A 21856-nucleotide genomic window follows, 5' to 3' on the forward strand; every position below is an offset into this window, starting at 1 on the left:
GCGCACCGCGGACCCTATCGCCGCCGGTGTCCCGCGATCGGGTCACAGAGCTGAAGAACAGGGAGAGGTAAGTGTAAACAAACCTCTCCCCGTGCTTCCTAGTGAGCCTGTCACTTATTGTCTGTTCCCTGTCATAGGGAAGGGCGATTAGTGACGTCACACGCCAAGCCACGCCCCCCTACAGTAAGAATCACACACTGGGGCACACTTAACCCTTACAGCGCCCCTAGTGGTTAACCCCTTCACTGCCAGTGTCATTTTCACAGTAACAGTGCATTTTTATAGCACTGATCGCTGAAAAAATGACAATGGTCCCAAAATAGTGTCAAAAGCGTCCGATGTGTCCGCCATAATGTCGCAGTCACGATAAAAATCACTGATTACTAGTAAAAAATATATATACTAGTAAAAAAAAAAATACTAGTAAAAAAAAAATATATACTAGTAAAGAAAAAATACTAGTAAAAAAAAGATATACTAGTAAAAAAAATATATACTAGTAAAAAAAAAGATACTAGTAAAAAATATATATTAATAAAAATGCCATAAAACTATCCCCTATTTTTTTGCAAAATGATCACTCTATTTTTGTTTATAGCGCAAAAAATAAAAACCGCAGAGGTGATCAAATACCACCAAAAGAAAGCTCTATTTGTGGGGAAAAAAGGACGTCAATTTTGTTTGGGAGCCACGTCGCGCAAAAAATATATACTAGTAAAAAAAATAATATACTAGTAAAAAAAAAATACTAGTAAAAAATATATATTAATAAAAATGCCATAAAACTATCCCATATTTTTTAGACGCTATAACTTTTGCGCAAACAATCAATTTTGTGTCGGCCTAAACTGAAGAAAAAAAAAGTTTTTTTATATATTTTTGGGGGATATTTATTATATCAAAAAGTAAAAAATATTGCATTTTTTTCAAAATTATCGCTCTATTTTTGTTTATAGCGCAAAAAATAAAACCGCAGAGGTGATCAAATACCACCAAAAGAAAGCTCTATTTGTGGGGAAAAAAGGACGTCAATTTTGTTTGGGAGCCACGTCACACGACCGCGCAATTGTCAGTTAAAGCGACGCGGTGCCGAAATCGCAAAAAGGGGAACGGCCCTTTAGCTGCAAAATGGTCCGGGGCTTAAGTGGTTAAATCTCCTAATAATTTATAGTGAATGACTGCACACCTGGATTAATTAGCCATCTTGAAGGATCTGCTCACAATTCAGTTTTATTGTATTCTATGCTACCAACACTTTGTGCAAGCGTTCTGCCAAGGATGATAACAGCAACACAAAACATAACAATGACATGAGCAGAATAACAATAGTTTAAGTATAGATGAGACTATTTCAACAAGGTACCACATATCTAGAGAGGAGAGAGGGACAATAACCTTGAAAAAGTAAAAAAATATCATAAATAACAGAAAAAAAAAGAAAAACATATTTTCTCTCTTACAGTGCTCACAAATATGTGCTTAAGATAAACAATGCAATGTTTTATGTTCAGGTCAAAAGCGTTCGTTGTAACCAGAAACTCGGAGGATTTAGCGGCAGCAAAGATGACTCCTATTGTAGCAGCTGGAACAGAACCAAACGTACTAAAAAAGACCTTCAGTCCGAAAGGATTGTCAGCTGGGGACGCTTCAAGGGCCAAGGTCAGCGCAAAAAATTAACTCTTCACTACTGAGAAATATATAAAACTATACTTAGAAACATAAAAGAGTGACAACAGAAAAATACCAAGTGGTCCATCTTGTCTGCCCATTTTATATATGTATATATATTTTAAAAAAAAATTGTCTATTTGTTTGTTGTTTTTTTTTTTGTGTTAACTTTTTTGTTTGAGTATAGATCTTTGTTTTTTTTTCAATTAATATAACAAACTGCACGATTCTGGCCAAAATTCGATTTTTTTGCTTAGAAATAGATCACAATTCCCTCACTATTCTCACGGCGTAAAACCTTTCACATTATACAAAAAAAAATTGGGCGAACTTTACTGGTTAGTTGTTTTTTTTTATTTTTTTTCATTAAAGCGGAGGTTCACCCTAATAACATGTATATCTGACCAACTCCCTTATATTCGTAACAAGTACTGTCTGCAATTAGTTTTGTTTTTTATGCTGTACGTACCTTGTAATCCATTTTTTCAATCTACTTCTCCCCGCGGGAGTAGGCGTTTCTATGCCTAGGGGGATTGTCATCTGGGAGGTCGCCCAGATGATTGACGTCTGTTCCCCCCCCCCCCCCCCGGCGGATAAGGCCCTGCCCCCTGTATTGCGTAGGCGCGCATGAGTTACGGGGTTTACGAAAAAAAGCCGAACATGCGGAGATGTGAGACGGCTCTATACGGCGCCTGCGCTCCGCATGTTCGGCTTCTTAATAATAATAGAGGGAATTTTCCCTTTGGAGAGATTTCCTCTCACCTACTTATGTGTTTTCACAACAGGAATTGATGAGAAATGGAACACAAACAGCAAAAAATAAAAAAAAATACAGTGGGGTTTTGGGTTTGATACCCATTAGAGAAGAATTCTACTATCAGGAGCGGCCAGTCAATTAGGGGTGCAAGGGCACTGCCCCCATACTTTGCATGCAGGGATGTATGCAGGGCGCCGGACTGATGAGTTATTTTTTTTCAAGCACATGATTAGAACATGAGGCTCTAATTGGCTTGAAAAAGGTTGGGTTCTGGGTGTAGAGCACTGCGCCTCGAACCCACCCACTTGTGACAATAGCGAATCAATATTTAATATTGCCTTCTGGCTACTCCTCCCGGCCAATCAGGACAGGAAGCAGATCAGGTTGGCCAGGAGGAGAAGCCGAGGAAGCCGTGGAGTGTGTAAGACCCCTTTCACACTGGGGCGTTTTTCGGGCGTTTTTTAGGCGCTTTGGCGTTTAAAAAAAGCATGTAAAGCGCCTGAAAGAAGCCTCATCTGCAATCCCAATGTGAAAGCCCAAGTGCTTTCAGAGGCCTTTCACACTGCCAGCGCCCGAAAAACGCTGGTAAAGCGCTGCTAAGACCCCTTTCACACTGAGGCGCTTTTCAGGCGCTTTGGCGTTAAAAAAAGCTTCCTCAATGGGAAGGGGGCTTTAGGAGCGGTGTATTAACCGCTCCTAAAGCGCTGCAAAGAAGCTGCATGCAGGACTTTTTTTGACGCCCTGACAGCTCAGCGCCTCAGTGTGAAAGCACTCAGGCTTTCACATTGGGATTGCAGATGCAGCTTCTTTCAGGCGCTTTTTTTTAACGCTAAGACCACTTTCACACTGGGGTGTTTTTCAGGCGCTTTAGTGTGAAAGCACTCGAGCTTTCACATTGGGATTGCAGATGCAGCTTCTTTCAGGCGTTTTACAGGCGCTTTTTTTAACGCTAAAGTGCTTGAAAAATGCCCCAGTGTAAAAGGGCCCTTGGAGGGACCGTGTCGTGGAGGGGTGAGTGCGGGGGGGGGGCGTGGATTAGAGAGTGCGGACCTGGGGGGGTTTGTTTGCCGCCCCCTCAAAAAAGTTTAGCACCAGCCACCACTAAATCTATGATAATGGAGAGGGGTAGGTGGATAGTGCTGACCTGCATGGTCCCCATCCCTCGAACCCTTGAATTCTAGTCCTGGTGAGGGCCGCTGATAAAGCAGAACAACCAGTCCTGTTGTACTGGGCCCGGGCCCCATCAGCTAAAGAGGGGGGGCCCAGGGCAGCTTTATTGTTCATTTCTGCCTAAATGAATGAATGGATTATACCAGATCACACCCCCACTTCCACTTGCTTACCAAGGCTTACATTACATTTACCTGGACCCTATCAGTTCAACAGAGGGGCTCAGAAGGTGGGAGCAGAAGAGGGTCAGGTGGATAAAGTCAGTGTCACTGCTCTGCTGCACCCTTTTGAAGGTGGAGTTTGGGGGGGCCCAGGGATGGACTGGACATTGGGACTACAGGGAGTTTCCCGGTGGGCCGATGGCTCAGTGGGCTGGCTTCAGTGACAGCAGACCGCCACCCCCCTCCGCTCCTCTGTCTCTCCCTTCCTGCAGCGCTCACCTGGGGGGAACAGAGAAGCAGGGGGAGGACCAGAGGAGCAGTGGGGACGACAGAGGAGCATGGGGGGAGGGGACAGACAGCTGACTCAACAGCTGTAGCCTGGGAGTTTCTCACTTCTGCCTAATCTTGTCCCGTAAGGAGAGGGCACCAAACTGATCCTTTGCCCCAGGTGAAATAATGTCTAGCTTCCCCACTGGTACTGCCTATAATAGTACCAGCCGTTCTACTCTAATAAAGTAGAATGGCTAGTGAAGGGGGAGAGGGGGCTTGGGTGGCTTTGGGGGGGGGGGGGTGTTGGAGTTGTCCGGCCGCCATGGGAGAGACCTGTCAAAGTGGGCCAGTCTGGATGAAGTCCAGGGCCAAATTTTTGTCCCAGTCCATGGGGGGGGCCTCATCAGGAAGGCTGTATGGGGCCCAATTATTTCTAACAATGGCCTTGGAACTGGTAGAACCACTTTTTGAACATGCATTTGTGCTTTCTGGGATGCTGAAAAAACCTTATAATGGAAAATGTAGAAACTTTAGATGGGAAAAAAATTTAGAAACCGACTGCCAACCCCCAACGTTGGTCAAAAGTGTGATTTTTACCAGTGGAGTGGACCAAGGGGGTCTGGGACCACCAATAAGTCCTATTTGTATGTCTCATCATCTCCCACCAAGCCCTCAATGTACAATCTTTTATAAAAGTGCTTTGTGCTGTGCTGGGTATATATTATCTTAAAACGTAAATGGAATCCTTTTGAACGAAAAACAAAGCAAACATTTTTACATTGCCTAAGAAATTTAGTACATGAAGCACCAGGGACCAAACACCTTGCAGTGATGAAATAAAGCCGCAAGCAATAGCTTCTGATTTGGGGCGGTGGGCCTGTCCCTGTGGCCCCGCTATATTATGTTTTATTCTATATACATACATCATACCTATGGCTCTGGACACAGGCTTCATCTGATGTGTAGATAACTCACTGCTTGACACTAGGTATATCCCAGTTCTAATAAAGTGAAATGCGTTGCTGTATGTGGATCTAGGAAGTTTTCATATGACATTTTTTTATGAGAGCCTGTAATCAGCACCAAGGTCAAGTAGCAGATAGGATGGCCATACAGGCTGACACCTCTGATCTGACAAGGAGAGTATAAAAAGGTGAATACAGTGAAACTCGGATTGCGAGTAACGCGGTTAATGAGAATTTCGCAATACGAGCAGAATTCAAGCCACAGCGGTGTGCAGTAACGCATTTGGCCTAAGGTGTGGGGGCGCCGAAGCCGTTCGGAGCTGTTCGGAAATATTCCGTTCCCGAACCCTTCCGAGTTGAGTCGAGATGTCCCCGAGCCTTTACGAGTATTTCCAAAGCTCTCCGGCGCCGCCCCACCTCTGGCCACATGCGGTATTGCATGCCATTAAAGTCAATGCGGAACAAATTATTTTCGTTTTTCATTTACTTCTATGGGGAAACTCGCTTTGATATGCGAGTGCTTTGGATTTCGAGAATTCTCCTGGAACGGATTATGCTCGTCATCCAAGGTTCCACTGTAATTACTGTATTTATCGCGGTATAAAGCGCTCCCGCGTATACCGCGCACCCCTAAAGTGGCCCCCAATCCTGTGGAAAAAAAGTTTTTTTTGTTTTTTTGTACTTACAGTTTTGTTGTCTTGCGCAGCGTCCATCCGCGGCCTCGTCGGGTCCGGCGTCCTTCTGCGGCTTCGGGTGTCCTCTTCGGCGGGTCCGGCGTCCTTCTACGGCGGGTCCGGTGTCCTCTTCGGCGGGTCCGGTGTCCTCTTCGGCGGGTCCGGTGTCCTCTTCGGCGGGTCCGGTGTCCTCTTCGGTGGGTCCGGCGTCCTTCTGCGGCGTCCTCGCGGCCTCCTTTTTCCGCCACGAGTTTGAATACTGCGCCGGCATATACCGAGCGCAGTACACTCGTGAATCTTCGGGCAGGCTCGGCAACTGTCGCGCTGACGTCCTGTACGTACAGGACGTCAGTGCGAGAGGCGCCGAGACTGCCCGAAGATTCACGAGTGTACTGCGCTCGGTATATGCCGGCGCAGTATTCAAACTCGTGGCGGGAAAGCGGGTATCAGCGTATATCGCGCACCCACGATTTTGCCCTGATTTTCAGGGCAAAATAGTGCGCGGTATACGCCGATAAATACGGTAAAAAATAAAATAATTTTTTTTATGAGAAATAAGGCTGCTCCAGTTATCACAGTGGAGATTCAGATTATTACAAATGCAAATTAGTGAATGATAATTGTTAACAACTTGCCAACCAGCCGCCGTCGTTTTACGGCGGCAGGTTGGCTCCCCTGCGTGAGAGCCCGTAGCTATACGTCGGCTCTCACGCAGGCCACTAGGGGCCACTAGGCCCTCCGCTCACCCCCGACTCCCGCGCGCGTGCCCGGCGGGCGGGATCGCCGACGGGCACACGCGATCGCTAGTTACAGAGCGGGGACCGGGAGCTCTGTGTGTAAACACACAGCTCCCGGTCCTGTCAGGGAGAGAAATGCTGATCTTCTGTTCATACAATGTATAAACAGAAGATCGGTCATTTCCCCTAGTGAGGCCACCCCCCCTACAGTTAGAACACACCCAGGGAACATACTTAACATCTTCCCCGCCCCCTAGTGTTAACCCCTTCACTGCCAGTGGCATTTTTATAGTAATCCAATGCATTTTTATAGCACTGATCGCTATAAAAATGCCAATGGTCCCAAAAATGTGTCAAAAATGTCCAAAGTTTCCGCCATAATGTCGAAGTACCAAAAAAAAAAAAAAAACGCTGATCGCCGCCATTACTAGTAAAAAAAAAAATTTTTTTTAAATGCCATAAAAATACCCCCTATTTTGTAAACGCTATAACTTTTGCGCAAACAATCAATAAACGCTTATTGCGATTTTTTTTTTACGAAAAATATGTAGACGAATACGTATCGGCCTAAACTAAGGAAAAAAATGTTTTTTTATATATTTTTGGGGGATATTTATTACAGCAAAAAATATTCATTTTTTTCAAAATTGTCGCTCTATTTTTATTTATAGCGCAAAAACTAAAAACCGCAGAGGTGATCAAATACCACCAAAAGAAAGCTCTATTTGTGGGAAAAAAAGGACGCCAATTTTGTTTGGGAGCCACGTCGCACGACCGCGCAATTGTCAGTTAAAGCGACGCAGTGCCGAATCGCAAAAACTGACCAGGTCCTTTACCTGCATAAAGGTCCGGGTCTTAAGTGTTTAAAGCCAATGCGGAACAAATTATTTTAGTTTTCCATTTACTTCTATGGGGAAACTCGCTTTGATATGCGAGTGCTTTGGATTACAAGAATTATCCTGGAATGGATTATGCTTGTAATCCAAGGTTCCACTGTAATTAAAAAAATAATAATAATTTATGAGAAATAAGGCTGCTCCAGTTATCACAGTGGAGATTCAGATTATTACAAATTAGTGAATGATAATTGTTAAAGGAGTTGTAAAGGAAAAAATGTTTTGCCTAAAATTAATGTCTGCAAGGTAGACAGACAGAATAGTGTAATGATTCTGTTAAAAAAATAGTAAATACCTATTAAATTCCTTCATCTATATCACCTCCGGCGTTCTAGTTTCTGTTCTCTCATTCACTTCCTGGTTTGCGGCGCTCCTTCATGTAAGAACTACATTTCCCAGTATGAATTGCGGCACGCCCAGTAATTCACACCTCCTTGAAGTTTCTAACACGTAGAGAGCGTCCTGCCACACAGATGTAGTTCCCAGGAGGGGGTGAGCACGTTACTGACCAGCGCAGTAAAGCCTCCCGTCACGGTGGTGAGTAACAATCAGACAAGCAGGAAGTGAACAGAACAGAGAAGAAATAGAGCAACTTCTGAGCAAAAGCAAACACTGAGGAAGTGAAAAGAGAAATGTCTGCAGGTAAAGGATGCTTATTATAAAAAAAAAAATGTCCTTTACAACCCCTTTAGGGTGTAACTTTAACCACTTCCCGCCCGGTCAATTGACGTCTGGGAAGTGGTTGTGAAATTCTGACTGGACGTCTATTGACGTCCTGCAGGATTACATGCCGGCGCGCGCCTGTGGGGGCGCGCAGCGCGGCGATCAGTGATGCGGGGTGTCAGTCTGACACCCTGCATCTCCGATCTCGGTAAAGAGCCTCCGGCGGAGGCTCTTTACCACGTGATCAGCCGTGTCCAATAACGGCTGATCACGATGTAAACAGGAAGAGCCGTTGATCGGCTCTTCCTCACTCGCGTCTGACAGACGCGAGTAGAGGAGAAACGATTGGAGGCTCTCCTGACAGGGGCGGTTCGCGCTGATTGTTTATCAGCGCAGCCCCCCCTCGGATGCCAACACTGGACCACCAGGGAGTGCCCCCCGGTGCTCAATAGAGCAAAAATAGGCAAAAAACAATAAAAAATTAAAATGAACACAATCGATGCCAATCAGTGCCCACAAATGGGCACTGACTGGTAACATGGGCACTGACTGAAATGATGCCCAGCAATGCCATCAGTGCCACCCCTCAGTTTCCATCAGTGCCACCCAGTGTCCATCAGTGCCACCTCTTAGTGCCCATCTATGCCCAGTGCCCACCTATCAGTGCCCATCTGTGCCACCCATAAGTACCCAGAGTGACAATTTCTGAAATGTCACTCTGGCTACACACATGGCTACAATTTGCCAGTTGCCTTGCATTATGTGGAGCCACTTGTTGCTTTCAGTATAACTGGCCTAAACCTAGTATACAGATTGGTAAAACCAAAGAAAAGTCATTATTATTACAGGTATTTACAGTGCCTTGAAAAAGTATTCATACCCCTTGAAATGTTCCACCTTTTTTAATGTTATAATCAAAAACATGTATTTTATTGGGATTTTATGTGATAGACCAACACAAAGTGGAAGGAAAATGATAAATGGTTTTCCAAAATGTTTTGCAAATAAATATGTGAAAAGTGTGGCGTGCATTTGTAGTCAATACTTTGTAGAACCGCCTTTCACTGCAATTACAGCTGCAAGTCTTTTTGGGGATGTCTCTACCAGCTTTGCACATCTAGAGAGCGAAATCTTTGCCCATTCTTCTTTGCAAAATATCTCAAGCTCTGTCAGATTGGATGGAGAGCGTCTGAGAACAGCAATTTTCAAGTCTTGCCACAGATTCTCAATTGGATTTAGGTCTGGACTGTGATTGGTCCATTCTAACACATGAATATGCTTTGATCTAAACCATTCCATTGTAGCTCTGGCTGTATGTTTAGGGTCGTTGTCCTGCTGGAAGGTGAACCTCCGCCCCAGTCTCAAGTCTTTTGCAGAATCTAACAGGTTTTCTTTTAAGACTGCCCTGTATTTGGCTTCATCCATCTTTCCATCAACTCTGACCAGCTTCCCTGTCCCTGCTGAAGAAAAGCATCCCCACCACATGATGCTGCCACCACCATGTTTTACGGTGGGGATGGTGTGTTCAGGGTGATGTGCAGTGTTAGTTTTCTGCCACACACAGCGTTTTGTTTTTTGGCCAAAAAGTTCAATTTTGGTTCTCTGATGAATGTTCTCTTTGCCCGGCCTGTCAGTTTAGGTGGATGTCTAGGTCTTGGTAGGTTTTCAGTTGTGCCATACTCTTTCCATTTTCGGATGATGGATTGAACAGAGCTCTGTGAGATGTTCAATGCTTGGGATATTTATTTATAACACAACCCTGCTTTGAACTTCTACACAACTTTATCCCTGACCTGTCTGGTGTATTCATTGGCCTTCATGATGCTGTTTGTTCACTAAGGTTCTCTAACAAACCTCTGAGGGCTTCACAGAACAGCTGCATTTATATTGAGCTTAAATTACACACAGGTGGACTCTATTTACTAATTAGATGACCTTTGAAGGCAATTGGTTCCACTAGATTTTAGTTAGGGGTATCAGAGTAAATGGGGCTGAATACAAATGCACGCCACACTTTTCAGATAAAAAAAAATGAAAATCATTTATCATTTTCCTTCCACTTCACAATTATGTGGCACTTTGTGTTGGTCTATCACATAAAATCCCAATAAAATAAATTAAAATTTTTGGCTGTAACATGACAAAATGTGGAAAAGTTCAAGGGGTATGAATACTTTTTCAAGGCACTGTATGTAGCAACACTCGAAAAAAAAAAAAAGAATCCTCAAAGTAAAGCCTATATATGATACTATAAATGAAAATAAACTTGAAAAGTTTGTGTATCCTCATTAAATGGATAAGGAGGGGAAAAAGGATAGGAGTGTGAGCTTTCGGCAAAAGTCATACATGTGCACTGTATATGGCACTGACAAATCAGCACTTTACTTATTATACACATTGATATCAGTCCCTGCCCCCAAGGAGCTTACAATGTAGAGTCCCTGTCTCACATGCATACATATACTAGGGCCAATTTAGACAGGAGCCAATTAGCCTACCAATATGTCTTTGGAGTTGTTTTATGACAGGTCTCCTGTAATGATGGCGGTAGTTCTAATTCTGATTCACAATAGCCCAGTGGCGGCTGGTGCTCAAAATTTTTAGGGGGGCACAAACAAACGAAAAAATTAATAAAACATCAATTGCAGCCTCACTGTGCCCATCAATTGCCGCCACTGTGCCCATCAAACGGAGCCACTGTGCCATAAAATTGTTGCCACTGTGCCATAAAATTGTCGCCACTGTGTCATGCCATTAAACGCAGCCACTGCGTCATGCCATCAAACGTAGCCAATGTGCCCATCAATTGTCGCCACTGTGCCATGCCATCAAACGCAGCCACTGTACCATCAATTGTCGCCACTGTGCCCATCAATTGTCGCCACTGTGCCATGCCATCAATTGTCGCCACTGTACCATGCCATTGTCGCCACTGTGCCCATCAATTGTCGCCACTGTGCCATGCCATTGTCGCCACTGTGCCCATCAATTGTCGCCACTGTGCCATGCCATCAATTGTCGTCACTGTGCCATGCCATTGTCGCCACTGTGCCCATCAATTGTCGCCACTGTGCCATGCCATTGTCGCCACTGCGCCCATCAATTGTCGCCACTGTGTCATGCCAAACGCAGCCACTGTGCCATGCCATTGTCGCCACTGTGCCCATCAATTGTCGCCACTGTGCCATGCCATTGTCACCACCTATCAGTGCCGCTGATCAGTGCCCATCATTGCCGCCAGTACCGTCAGTGCCGTCTATTAGTGCCGTCAGTGCCCATCAGTTTTTTTTCTTTAAATTGTTGCTATTTTTTTGTTTATAGCGCAAAAAATAAAAAAAAACAGAAGTGATCAAATTCCACCAAAATAAAGCTCTATTTGTGGGAACAAAATTATAAAAATTTAGTTTGGGTACAGTGTAGCATGACTGCGCAATTGTCATTCAAAGTGCGTCAGCGCTGAAAGCTACAAATTGTCCTGGGCAGAAAGGGAGGAAAGTGCCCGGTATGGAAGTGGTTAAGTGATTTTTCTGTAAGGCAATATCTTTTTATCTACCTGTAAATTCTATAAGGTTTGGGAACATTATCTTAGGCTCCGAAATCTCAGCGCGCTAATCAGTAGGCGGTGATTCACATCGGGGATCGGACGGCGTGAAGCCCTTACAAAGATTTGTTTTAAACTTTTTAGAACATATTTTCAATCAATCTCCCTGAACAAAACCACTAGTTTTCTCCAGAACATAATAACAGACTTGTGAGCGACTACAGGCTTGAAAAGCACTTAGAAAAATAAAGAAGAGAAAAATCCTGGGTCACTTACACAAAAAAAATACAAAGTAGCAGCGGGGAATCCTGCATGGATTTTAAGAAGCGTTTCATTGAAGAACACTGAATTGCATTTGAAACATACTTAGTTCTGCATTGATAGGGCAAAATAATGGTGTTTTTATCCCTTCACTTCACAGGGAAAGTTTTCTGACGAAGTTTTGAGCACAGAGAACGCGTACTGGTCGGAGCCGCTGCGAAGGCGTCCGCGGCTGTCCGATGTATCCGCGTGCGCCAAGGCTGGGGATTTGGGTTTTCAAGTTTGTTTCATTGAAAACAGCCTGACGGCTGCCTTTGTCTGCAACTGCCCCCTTTATCACATCATTGGAGATCATTCTGTGAAAGTGCTGGTTAAGCCAGGTAATATATATATATAAGTTGTCTACAAGGTTTAGGAGTGTGTCTATGGGAATGTTTGACCATTCTTCCAGAAATGCATTTGTGAGGTCAGGCAATGATGTTGGACGAGAAGACTTGGCTCACAGTCTCCATTCTAATTCATCCCAAAGGTGTTCTATCAGGTTGAGGTCAGGACTCTGTGCAGGCCAGCCAAGCTTCTCTACCCCAGACTCGCTCATCCTTGTCTTTATGGACCTTGGGCCAGATTCCCGTACATCCTGCGTTGGCGTCGCGTAAGCTATTTACACTACGCCACCGCAACTTACTGGAGCAAGTGCCGTATTCTCCAAGCACTTGCTCCGTAATTTGCGGCGGCATAGTGTAAATGGCCCGGCGTATGGGCGCGTAATTCAAAGGGGGCGGCTTGTATTCAAATTAAGCGCGCCCCCGCGACGATCGAACTGCGCATGCGCCGGGCGGAAAAATAGCCCAGTGCGCATGCTCCAGCTCACGACGGAAAACGTCAATGACGCCGACGTGAGCGTCATTGACGTAAAGTCGTATTCGCCGACGACTTAGTAAAACGACGTACCCGACGGAAAAAGACGACGCTGACCCGACGCCATACTTAACATGGCATACGGCGGACTGACGTAAGGTTACCCCTCATATAGCAGGGGTAACCTTACGCTTACGGAAACGACGTAAACAACGACTACGCGACACAAATTCGTTCAGGAATCGGCGTATCAGGCTCATTTGTATAGTCAAATGAGAACTGAACGTAAACGCCACCTAGCGGCCAGCGTCGCATTACATCTAAGATCCGACGGTGTAAGTGACTTACACCTGTCGGATCTTGGCCGTATCTATGCGAAAATGATTCTAGGAATCACTCGCATAGATACCCGGGGCCAAAAACAGAGATACGACGGTGTTTCCTGAGATACACCGTCGTAACTCTTCTGAGAATCTGGCCCCGAGCCAAGCGGCGCCGAACGGTGCGGAAATTCTCCGCTCCCGAGCCTTTCCGAGGTTTGCCGAGGTCATCCAAGGTCTCCTCTGGCCTTTCCGTATGTTTCTGAGGCTGTCTGGCGCCCCCCACCTCTGGCCACATGCGGTATTGCATGCCATTGAAGTCAATGCGGAACAAATTATTTTTGTTTCCATTGACTTCAATGGGGAAACTCACTTTGATATGTGAGTACAAGCTTTAGCCGCCAAGTGTATCACTCAGCCCCGCCCCCCGGCGCGCTGCTTCACATCATTGATTAGATTGACAGCAGCGGGAGCCGATGGCTGCACTGCAATCAATCTCCAATGAAGAGCCGAGAACAGCCGAGAAGACAGGGGCGAGTAGGCAGCACGTTCACAACACGGAATTTTCAAGGGCTCAGGTAAGTAAACCAGGGGGCTGGGGGGCTTGTAAGCATCGGATGTTTTTTCACCTTAATGCATTAAGGTGAAAAATTGCAAAGCTTTATAACCCCTTTAGGGCTGCAACAAGAAGTTCCATAAAGTGCTTAGACATAAAATGTTAAAAATATCTTCAGTAAATCTAACACTTCAGTCTTGTATGGATCTAATTCAGAATTGAATTACCAGAAATGAATGGAGAAGGCAAGAAATACACTGTACCAGTGGTGGCTGGTGCTTGAAATATTTTTTTTGGGGGGGATGGGCGCAAATAAACTGAAAAAAAACATCAATTGCCGCCACTGTGCCCATTAAACGCAGCCACTGTGCCCATCAAAGGACGCCAGTTTGCCCCCAAATGCAGCCAGTTTGTCCCCTCAAATGCAGCCAGTTTCCCCCCCACAAATGCAGCCAGTTTGTCCCCTCAAATGCAGCCAGTTTGTCCCCTCAAATGAAGCCAGTTTGTGCCCCCAAATGCAGCCAGTTTGCCCCCTCAAATGCAGCCAGTTTGTGCCCCCAAATGCAGCCAGTTTTCCCCCCCCCCAAATGCAGCCAGTTTGCCCCCCCAATTGCAGCCAGTTTGCCCCCTCAAATGCAGCCAGTTTGCCCCCCCAAATGCAGCCAGTCCCCCCCCCAAATTCAGCCAGTTTGCCCCCCCAATTGCAGCTAGTTTGCCCCCTAAATGCAGCCAGTTTGTTCCCCTAAATGCAGCCAGTTTGTTCCCCCAAATGCAGCCAGTTTGTGCCCCCAAATGCAGCCAGTTTGCCCCCTCAAATGCAGCCAGTTTGTGTCCCCAAATGCAGCCAGTTTGCCCCCTCAAATGCAGCCAGTTTGTGCCCCGAAATGCAGCCAGTTTGCCCCCTCAAATGCAGCCAGTTTGTGCCCCCAAATGCTGCCAGTTTCCCCCCCCCCCCCCAAATGCAGCCAGTTTGCCCCTCCAATTGCAGCTAGTTTGTTCCCCCAAATGCAGCCAGTTTGTGTCCCCAAATGCAGCCAGTTCCCCCCCAGACCGCCACTTACCTTCCTCGGTCAGCGCCGTCTTCCTCCATGCTCCCTCCATGCCTTCTCCCGTCCTCGATGTAGCTTCAGCCAATCAGGTGACCGGTAACCAGACCCAGTGCATCTGATTGGCTGAGAGGCGGGTCAGTGTTAGGCAAGTGATTCCCCAACACAGCATGGTTTAAACAGGGAATGCCCTCTGTTTAACCATTTGGAAGCCGATTAGAGCCCACATGTTCTAAATGGGAAGCCTATTAGAGCCGATGGCTCTAATCAGGCACTTCCAAAACACACCCACCGCTCTTATTCAGATGGCTGGCGCTCAACAGGGGGCGGCACACCTGAATAGTGGGCGGCAGCGGCAACAATAGATCGATTCATGCAATGCATGAAAATATCTATTGTTGAGTGATGGGTGCGTGCAGGAGAGAGGGGGCGGCGCTCCTGCGCCCACTATGGACGCACCGCCACTGCACTGTACATAAATGTAAAAGGAGCCTGGTGCGCTAATCTGTAAAGTTGGCAGTACAAAAAGACAAGACTTTTCTAGCAAACTTGCTAGAAAGTTGAAGGTGAAGTCTGGACTCACAAAAATAACTTCAAACTTGCAATATACAGTATCACCTACCGTAACACACCGCAATTAGATTCACAGTAATGAGTTTCCGAGCAATTATAACAAGTTTAAAATAAGTAAGTCCCTATAAATTGAGGCACATTCACTTAAAAACCCAAATACCCAATTTTCAAGAGATTTGCTTTTATGCCAAACAGACCTATACAAAGGTGTATTGGATTTCAGGCTCTTCAATAATTAAAGCAGTAAGTGTTCTTCTTTCTAGTGCACACGGGTGCCTCAGTCGAGAAAATACAAATAGAATTTCAAGCAGGGCCTGGGGCAACGATGAAAATGGTGCGTTCAGTTAATGTTCGTAGAGCTGACGGTGGAATACAAGAGCTGGAAAACCCAATAGACCGCGTGGCTCTTTCAAAGCTGCAGAAGATTCTTGGCACTAGTGAGATTACGCAAAAGGTAAGTCTATCAACAAACACCTTTAGGTTACGCTAACCCTGCTGAATACTGATTAGAGCAATGTAACTCTGTGTTCATTTATTTATTTCCTTTATCTATGTAGCAATGATATTTTATATGATGCTTTACAGAGTATATCCATGTTTCATATTAGTCTCTGCCCTAGAGGAGCTTACAGTCTGATGTCTCTGCCTCGGTTCTATTAGCATATGCATGTACAAGCTTGAGTTTGTGAATACCGGGATTCAGTCATTTGACTTCTGAATTAATTTAGCAAAAATGTCTGGTGTGAGCTGGTGTATCCATTAGGCCTCGTACACACGACAGAGTTTCTCGGCAGAATTCGGCGAGAAACTCGGTCAGAGCCGGATTCTGCCGAGAAACTCTGTCGTGTGTACACTTTCGGCCCGATGGAGCCGCCGAGGAACTCGTCGAGAAAATAGAGAACATGTTCTCTATTTTCTCGTTGTTCTATGGGAGCTCTCGGCCCGCCAAGCTCCTCGGCGGCTTCAGGGCTGAACTGGCCGAGGAACTCGATGTGTTTGGCACGTCGAGTTCCTCGGCCGTGTGTACGAGGCCTTACATGTCAAATAGGGAGAATGACAAGGGCACTAAAACAACTACAAAAAAAAAGTATTAAAGTGGAGGTTCACCCGGAAATGAACATTTTTAACATTAGATTCATGCTCATTTTGTCAAGGGGAATCGGGTAGTATTTTCAAAATCGAAGCCGTACTTACCGTTTTAGAGATACATCTTCTCCGCCGCTTCCGGGTATGGGCTGCGGGACTGGGCGTCCCTATTTGATTGACAGTCTTCCGACAGGCTTCCGACGGCCGCATCTATCGCGTCACGATTTTCCGAAAGTAGCCGAACGTCGGTGCGCAGGCGCCGTATAGAGCCGCACCGACGTTCGGCTTCTTTCGGCTACTCGTGACGTGATGGATGCGACCGTCAGAAGCCTGTCGGAAGACTGTCAATCAAATAGGAACGCCCAGTCCCGAAGACCATACCCAGAAGCGGCAGAGAAGATCGCTCTCTAAAACGGTAAGTACTGCTTTGTTTTTAAAAAAAACTACCCGATTCCGCTTGACAAAATGAGCATCAATCTAATGTTAATAATTTTTTTTAGGGTGAACTCCCGCTTTAAGAAGGAAAGAACAAGTATTTCTAAACAGTGTCTAATGTTTTGTGAATAAAGCTGCCATTCCTTGTAGTGTCACCACATACATAAACCATAATAATCAGAATACCGTATATACTTGAGTATAAGCCGACCCGAGTATAAGGCCTCGTACACACGATAGGTTAACCAGAGGACAACGGTCTGATGGACCGTTTTCATCGGTCAAAACCAATCGTGTGTGGGCCCCATAGGTTATTTAACCATCGGTTAAAAAAAAGCCAACTTGCTTTAAAATTAACCTATGGATTCCTAACTGATAGGTCAAAACCGATCATTAGTAGGCACGACCATTGGTTAAAAATCCACGCATGCTCAGAATCAAGTCGACGCATGCTTGGAAGCATTGAACTTCGTTTTTTCAGCACGTCTTTGTGTTTTACGTCACCGCGTTCTGACACGATCGGTTATTTAACCTATGGTGTGTAGGCGTGACGGACCATCAGTCAGCTTTATCGGTTAACCTATGCAAATGCCCTCTACCTCGGACTCCCAAAATACCAAATCACTCGTCTGCAAGTCGTTCAAAATATGGCCGCTCGACTCGTGACTGGGAAAAAAACATGGGAATCAATCTCACCTTCACTGAGATCCCTTCATTGGTTTCCAGTAAAAGACAGAATCACTTTTAAGGCACTCTGTCTAACACATAAGTGTGTTCAAGGAAATGCCCCCCAATATATATGCGAAAAATTAAAATGTCACAAACCCAATCGCGTTCTGCGATCCACCGACCAAAATCTACTCCAGATACCCAAAGCCAGATACAAGTCCAAAGGAGAACGAAGATTTGGAATCCATGGACCTAGACTATGGAACGCTCTACCAACCAGCATCCGGTTGGAGGTGAATCACCTGGCCTTCAGAAAAAAACTCAAAACCCATATTTTCTGAGGGCAAAAGTACAGTAGGGAAAGGATACTAAGCACCCAGAGGCGATTCAGTTCGCATGTGTTGCACTATATACGTTTCTTACTCACTCACTCACTATGACAAGGGTCCTTCAGACCGTTGTCCTCTGGTTAACCTATCGTGTGTACGAGGCCTCAGCCGAGGCACCTAATTTTACCACAAAAAAATGGGAAAGCGTATTGACTTTAGTATAAGCCTAGGGTGGGGAATGCAACAGCTACTGGTAAATTTCAAAAATAAAAATAGATATCAATAAAATTACCGTATTTATTGGCGTATAGCACGCACTTTTTCCTCCTGAAAATCTGAGGCACAGCCGCCATCTGCTGTGTATCCGGCGCTCAGTCACACACAGTCCAGCCCCCCTGGCATGTCATTGGACCACTGTTCTGTCCATCATATGAGCTGGGCGGGACTGTGAGTGACTGAGCGCCTGATACATAGGAGATTGCGGATCTGTGTAATCCAGCACTGGCGAGGCTGCAATGATCGGCAAAGGCGAGTCTGCAGATATTCACTAAACAGGCTGCAATGATGGGCATGTTAGAGGCTGCAGATGGGCATCGATCAGGCTGCATTGATGGGCACAAATGTTACGTCTTTTTCCTGAAACTTTCCTCTTAAAGTTAAGGTGTGTGTTATACGGCGATAAATATGGTACATTAGTTGAGGCATCAGTAGGTTAAATGTTTTTGAATATTTATTTCAAAGAAAACCAGTAAACTAGCTGTGTAAGTGGAAAAGATGGTCAACAATGCCCATTTGCAGCCTCATTGTGACCATCTGCAGCCTCATGTACCTTTGATTACAAACAGCGGGTGTTTCCCGCTGTGTCATGCAACTGCAGTCTGTTCGGTGGCCGTCCACTGTAACAAAGCCCTGCCTCCTCTTCGTCCGTGATAGACAGAACTCTGATTCAGTTTCGCAGCATTGTTCACTGTTACGTCTATCACGGACGAAGAGGAGATGGGGCTTTTTTACAGTGGGCGGCCGCCGAACAGTTAAGACTTCATGACTCAACGGGAGACCCTCACTCGAGTATAAGCCAAGGGGGGATTTTTCAGCATAACAAATGTGCTGATAAAGTCAGCTTATACACGAGTACTGTATATACGGTACATGAAATGGAGTTCAATCCAAAAAATGCTCACATTCAAAGATATATATGAAAACATAAATGCAAACAATAAAGCAGGTGATAAATGTCACTCAGGGGTGATTGTAATATGCAGTATAACCAAAATCCAGTGAAATAAGTGAAAATAACATAGTTGATGAAAAAATGTTAACTAATACTGAAAAGTGACCACAATATGTTAAGTGAAAAAAAGAGTCCAGTGTAAAAACAAAGAGTGAATATCAAAAACAATATATAGTTCTTAGTAAGAGTGCTAGGAGATGGCTTCAAAATCCCGTATTGAAAAATGACTCATGAAATCCGGTGCTTAGTCCAAAGTGATAGATACACTCAACCAATAAGTTCATTGGTGGAGTGTATCTATCTCATTGGACTAACCCTTGATAAAGTCATGTGTCATTGACGCAACGCATCGGGGGGAGCCAGGTGAGCTGAGGGGGCTGCTGCACACAGAAGGTTTTTTATCTTAGTGCATAGAATGCATTAAAGCGGTTGTATACCTGAAAAAAAAAGAAAAAAACCTGTAAGGCAAAGGCATAATGAGCTAGTATGCAGCTAGCTCATTATGAAATACACTGCACATGTGCAAGCCACTCAGCACGTTGTGATTGATCCAGCAGCTTTCTGGGGCCTGCAAGGTGTCCCAGAAGGTTGTGGGGGGGAAGGAGGAGGGGACAAATTTCCAGTCGGATAGGAAATAGGAAGTGGGAATGGGTACCTGTCAAAACCAGGCTCCCCCTAAAAAAATGAAGTGCCAAAACTTAAAGAGGAGAGGGAGGAAGACAAGCAAAACTTCCCCTTTTGGGTGAAGTTCCACTTCAAGTAATTTACAGAAACTATAAATTATTCTGAAATAAACAATGATTTTTGTGCCGTTACATTATGATATTTTGAGGGAAAGTTCATAAAAAAAGTTTTTTTTTTTTTAAATATTTCTTAATTTTATTTTTAAATGACAGTATATGTTTCTTCCTGCTTCACTCACAAAACAGCACAAGAACCTTTGTTGTGTCATGATATGCTAATATTTTTTTATTTTTGTTAATGGCTGTCTGAATTGTAATCTTACCAGGTTGGTTCAAGAAATAGCTCATTATCAAATGAAAGTTCCTTGAATTCTGGGAATACGTCACAATTTTCACCTGGGTCTGAATCCTCAAAAAGGGCCAATGCAAGCACAGCTAGCCAAGAAAAGCAAAGACTCCAAAATGGAACAAAGGGTGGAGGACACCAACACAAATCTCACCGACATTCCGCACAAGAAACACAACATGAAATATATCCGCATCATCCAGGAAAGCACAAGCGTCGGGACAAGAAAAAAGAAATGGAAATCCATTGCAAATGCTGGCCAGAAAACATAGACCACCACAATCCTTCCCGTGAGAGATGGGAAGAGGAGCACCATCCGAAAGTCCAACATACAACCAAAGGCCGTTACAGCAAGGAGCAACATCAGACGCCTCACAAGGGTCAATATGAAAGTAGGGAAAAGGGCCATCAAAATAAACACCATGAAGGTGAAAGAGACAGACAACACAAAGGAGAACATGAAAGAGGAAATCAAGGGGAACATCAAATCCATAAACATGAACAAGGAGAAGCAAAACAACAACACTCAGGCCATCATGAAGCCGTACAACAGCACCAAGATAAATACCAACATACAAAGGGAGGACCTGATAGTAAGCAAAAAGGCCATCAGAGCAAAGGGCAACATGGGACACATCACAAGGGTGAATATAAAAGAAGGGAAAATGGCAGTCAACAAAAACACCATGAAAGTGAAAGAGACAGACAACACAAAAGAGAACATCAAGGAGTAAATCAAGGGGAACATCAAAAACATAAACAAGGAGAAGGAAAAGAACACCAGACAGGCCATCATGAAGGAACACAAGAGCACCAAAATAAAGACCAACATACGAAAGGAGGACCCGACAGTCAGAAAAAAGGCCAACACAGCAAACATGAGACACATCACAAGGATCAACATGAAAGTCGGGAAAATGGTCACCATCATCAAGACCAACATACAAATAAGGAAGCTGATAGTCAGGACAAAGGCCCCCATGAAACACATCACAAGGGTGAACATGAAAGACGGGAAAATGGCAATCAACAAAAACACCATGAAGGAGAAGAAAACAGAAGATACAAAGGTGAACATGAAAAAGAAAACCAACAACATAAACAAGGAGAAGCAACGGAACATCACAAGGTCCATGATAAAGGAGTACAAGAGCACCAAGATAAAGACCAACACAAAGGTCATCAGAAGGAAACACAAATTCCTAACTCAAAAGAACCAAAAAGGAACTGCACATGTTGGCAGAAGCCTAAAGATAGTGGCCCCCATCATAAAGAAGAACAAAAAGACCGCCATCACAGAACAAAATGCCACCCCTCACAAGGGAAGGCCAGTAATAAGAAGAAATGCAAATTTTTAAGTAGTGAAAGCAGTAGCAGTAGTGCGGACAGCAGCCAGAGTGAAGGCAAACATGAGCCAAAATCAAAAAAGTGGCACAGAATACAACAGCAAAATAGTGACAGCAATAGCTTAAGTGGAAAATCCGCAAAGGGTCACAGAAGACACAGGAAAGGTACTAAGAAGAGGCCCAATTTAGGCCACCAGAAACAACACAAAGAAAGCAAGAAACATAGAAAAGAGTTGAGAAGACATCACAAAGATGGCAGTAGTACATTTCCAAACACTGGCCTAAATGATACAAGAACATCAATATCACAACATGAAATCTATTCAATTCCAGAGATTTCATCAAATCTCTTGGTAAATCATACTTTCCCTTCTACTCCCTTCTCTTCCTTCTTTTTCCTCCAAGGACTATTTATACCAATTTAACATTATTTCTTTAAAATTTTCAGGAATTCTTTGAAGTAGGAAATATCAATAGTAAGTTTGAGTCAACATCTACTCTTACGGTATGTAATATTTTTCCCACTTACAACTATGTTTTTATGACATATACCTAGCACATACACACTTGACATGTTCAAATCCTCGCCAGTGTTGTACATGGATTGATTGTAAC

General features: G+C 44.6%; 1 protein-coding gene across 1 annotated transcript in view; it reads left to right on the forward strand.

Annotated features, from left to right (window-relative positions):
* LOC120945992 (vitellogenin-1-like) overlaps positions 1 to 21856 on the forward strand; it is a 147536-nt gene that overhangs the window by 74617 nt on the left and 51063 nt on the right. The window contains exons 16-20 of the mRNA XM_040360642.1: positions 1512 to 1659; positions 11924 to 12143; positions 15380 to 15570; positions 19876 to 21594; positions 21690 to 21746. Of these exons, the coding sequence (XP_040216576.1) occupies positions 1512 to 1659; positions 11924 to 12143; positions 15380 to 15570; positions 19876 to 21594; positions 21690 to 21746 (2335 nt within the window). The remainder of the gene's footprint in view (positions 1 to 1511; positions 1660 to 11923; positions 12144 to 15379; positions 15571 to 19875; positions 21595 to 21689; positions 21747 to 21856) is intronic.

Source organism: Rana temporaria, chromosome 7 (assembly GCF_905171775.1).
Source record: "Rana temporaria chromosome 7, aRanTem1.1, whole genome shotgun sequence".
Lineage (NCBI taxonomy): Eukaryota > Metazoa > Chordata > Amphibia > Anura > Ranidae > Rana > Rana temporaria.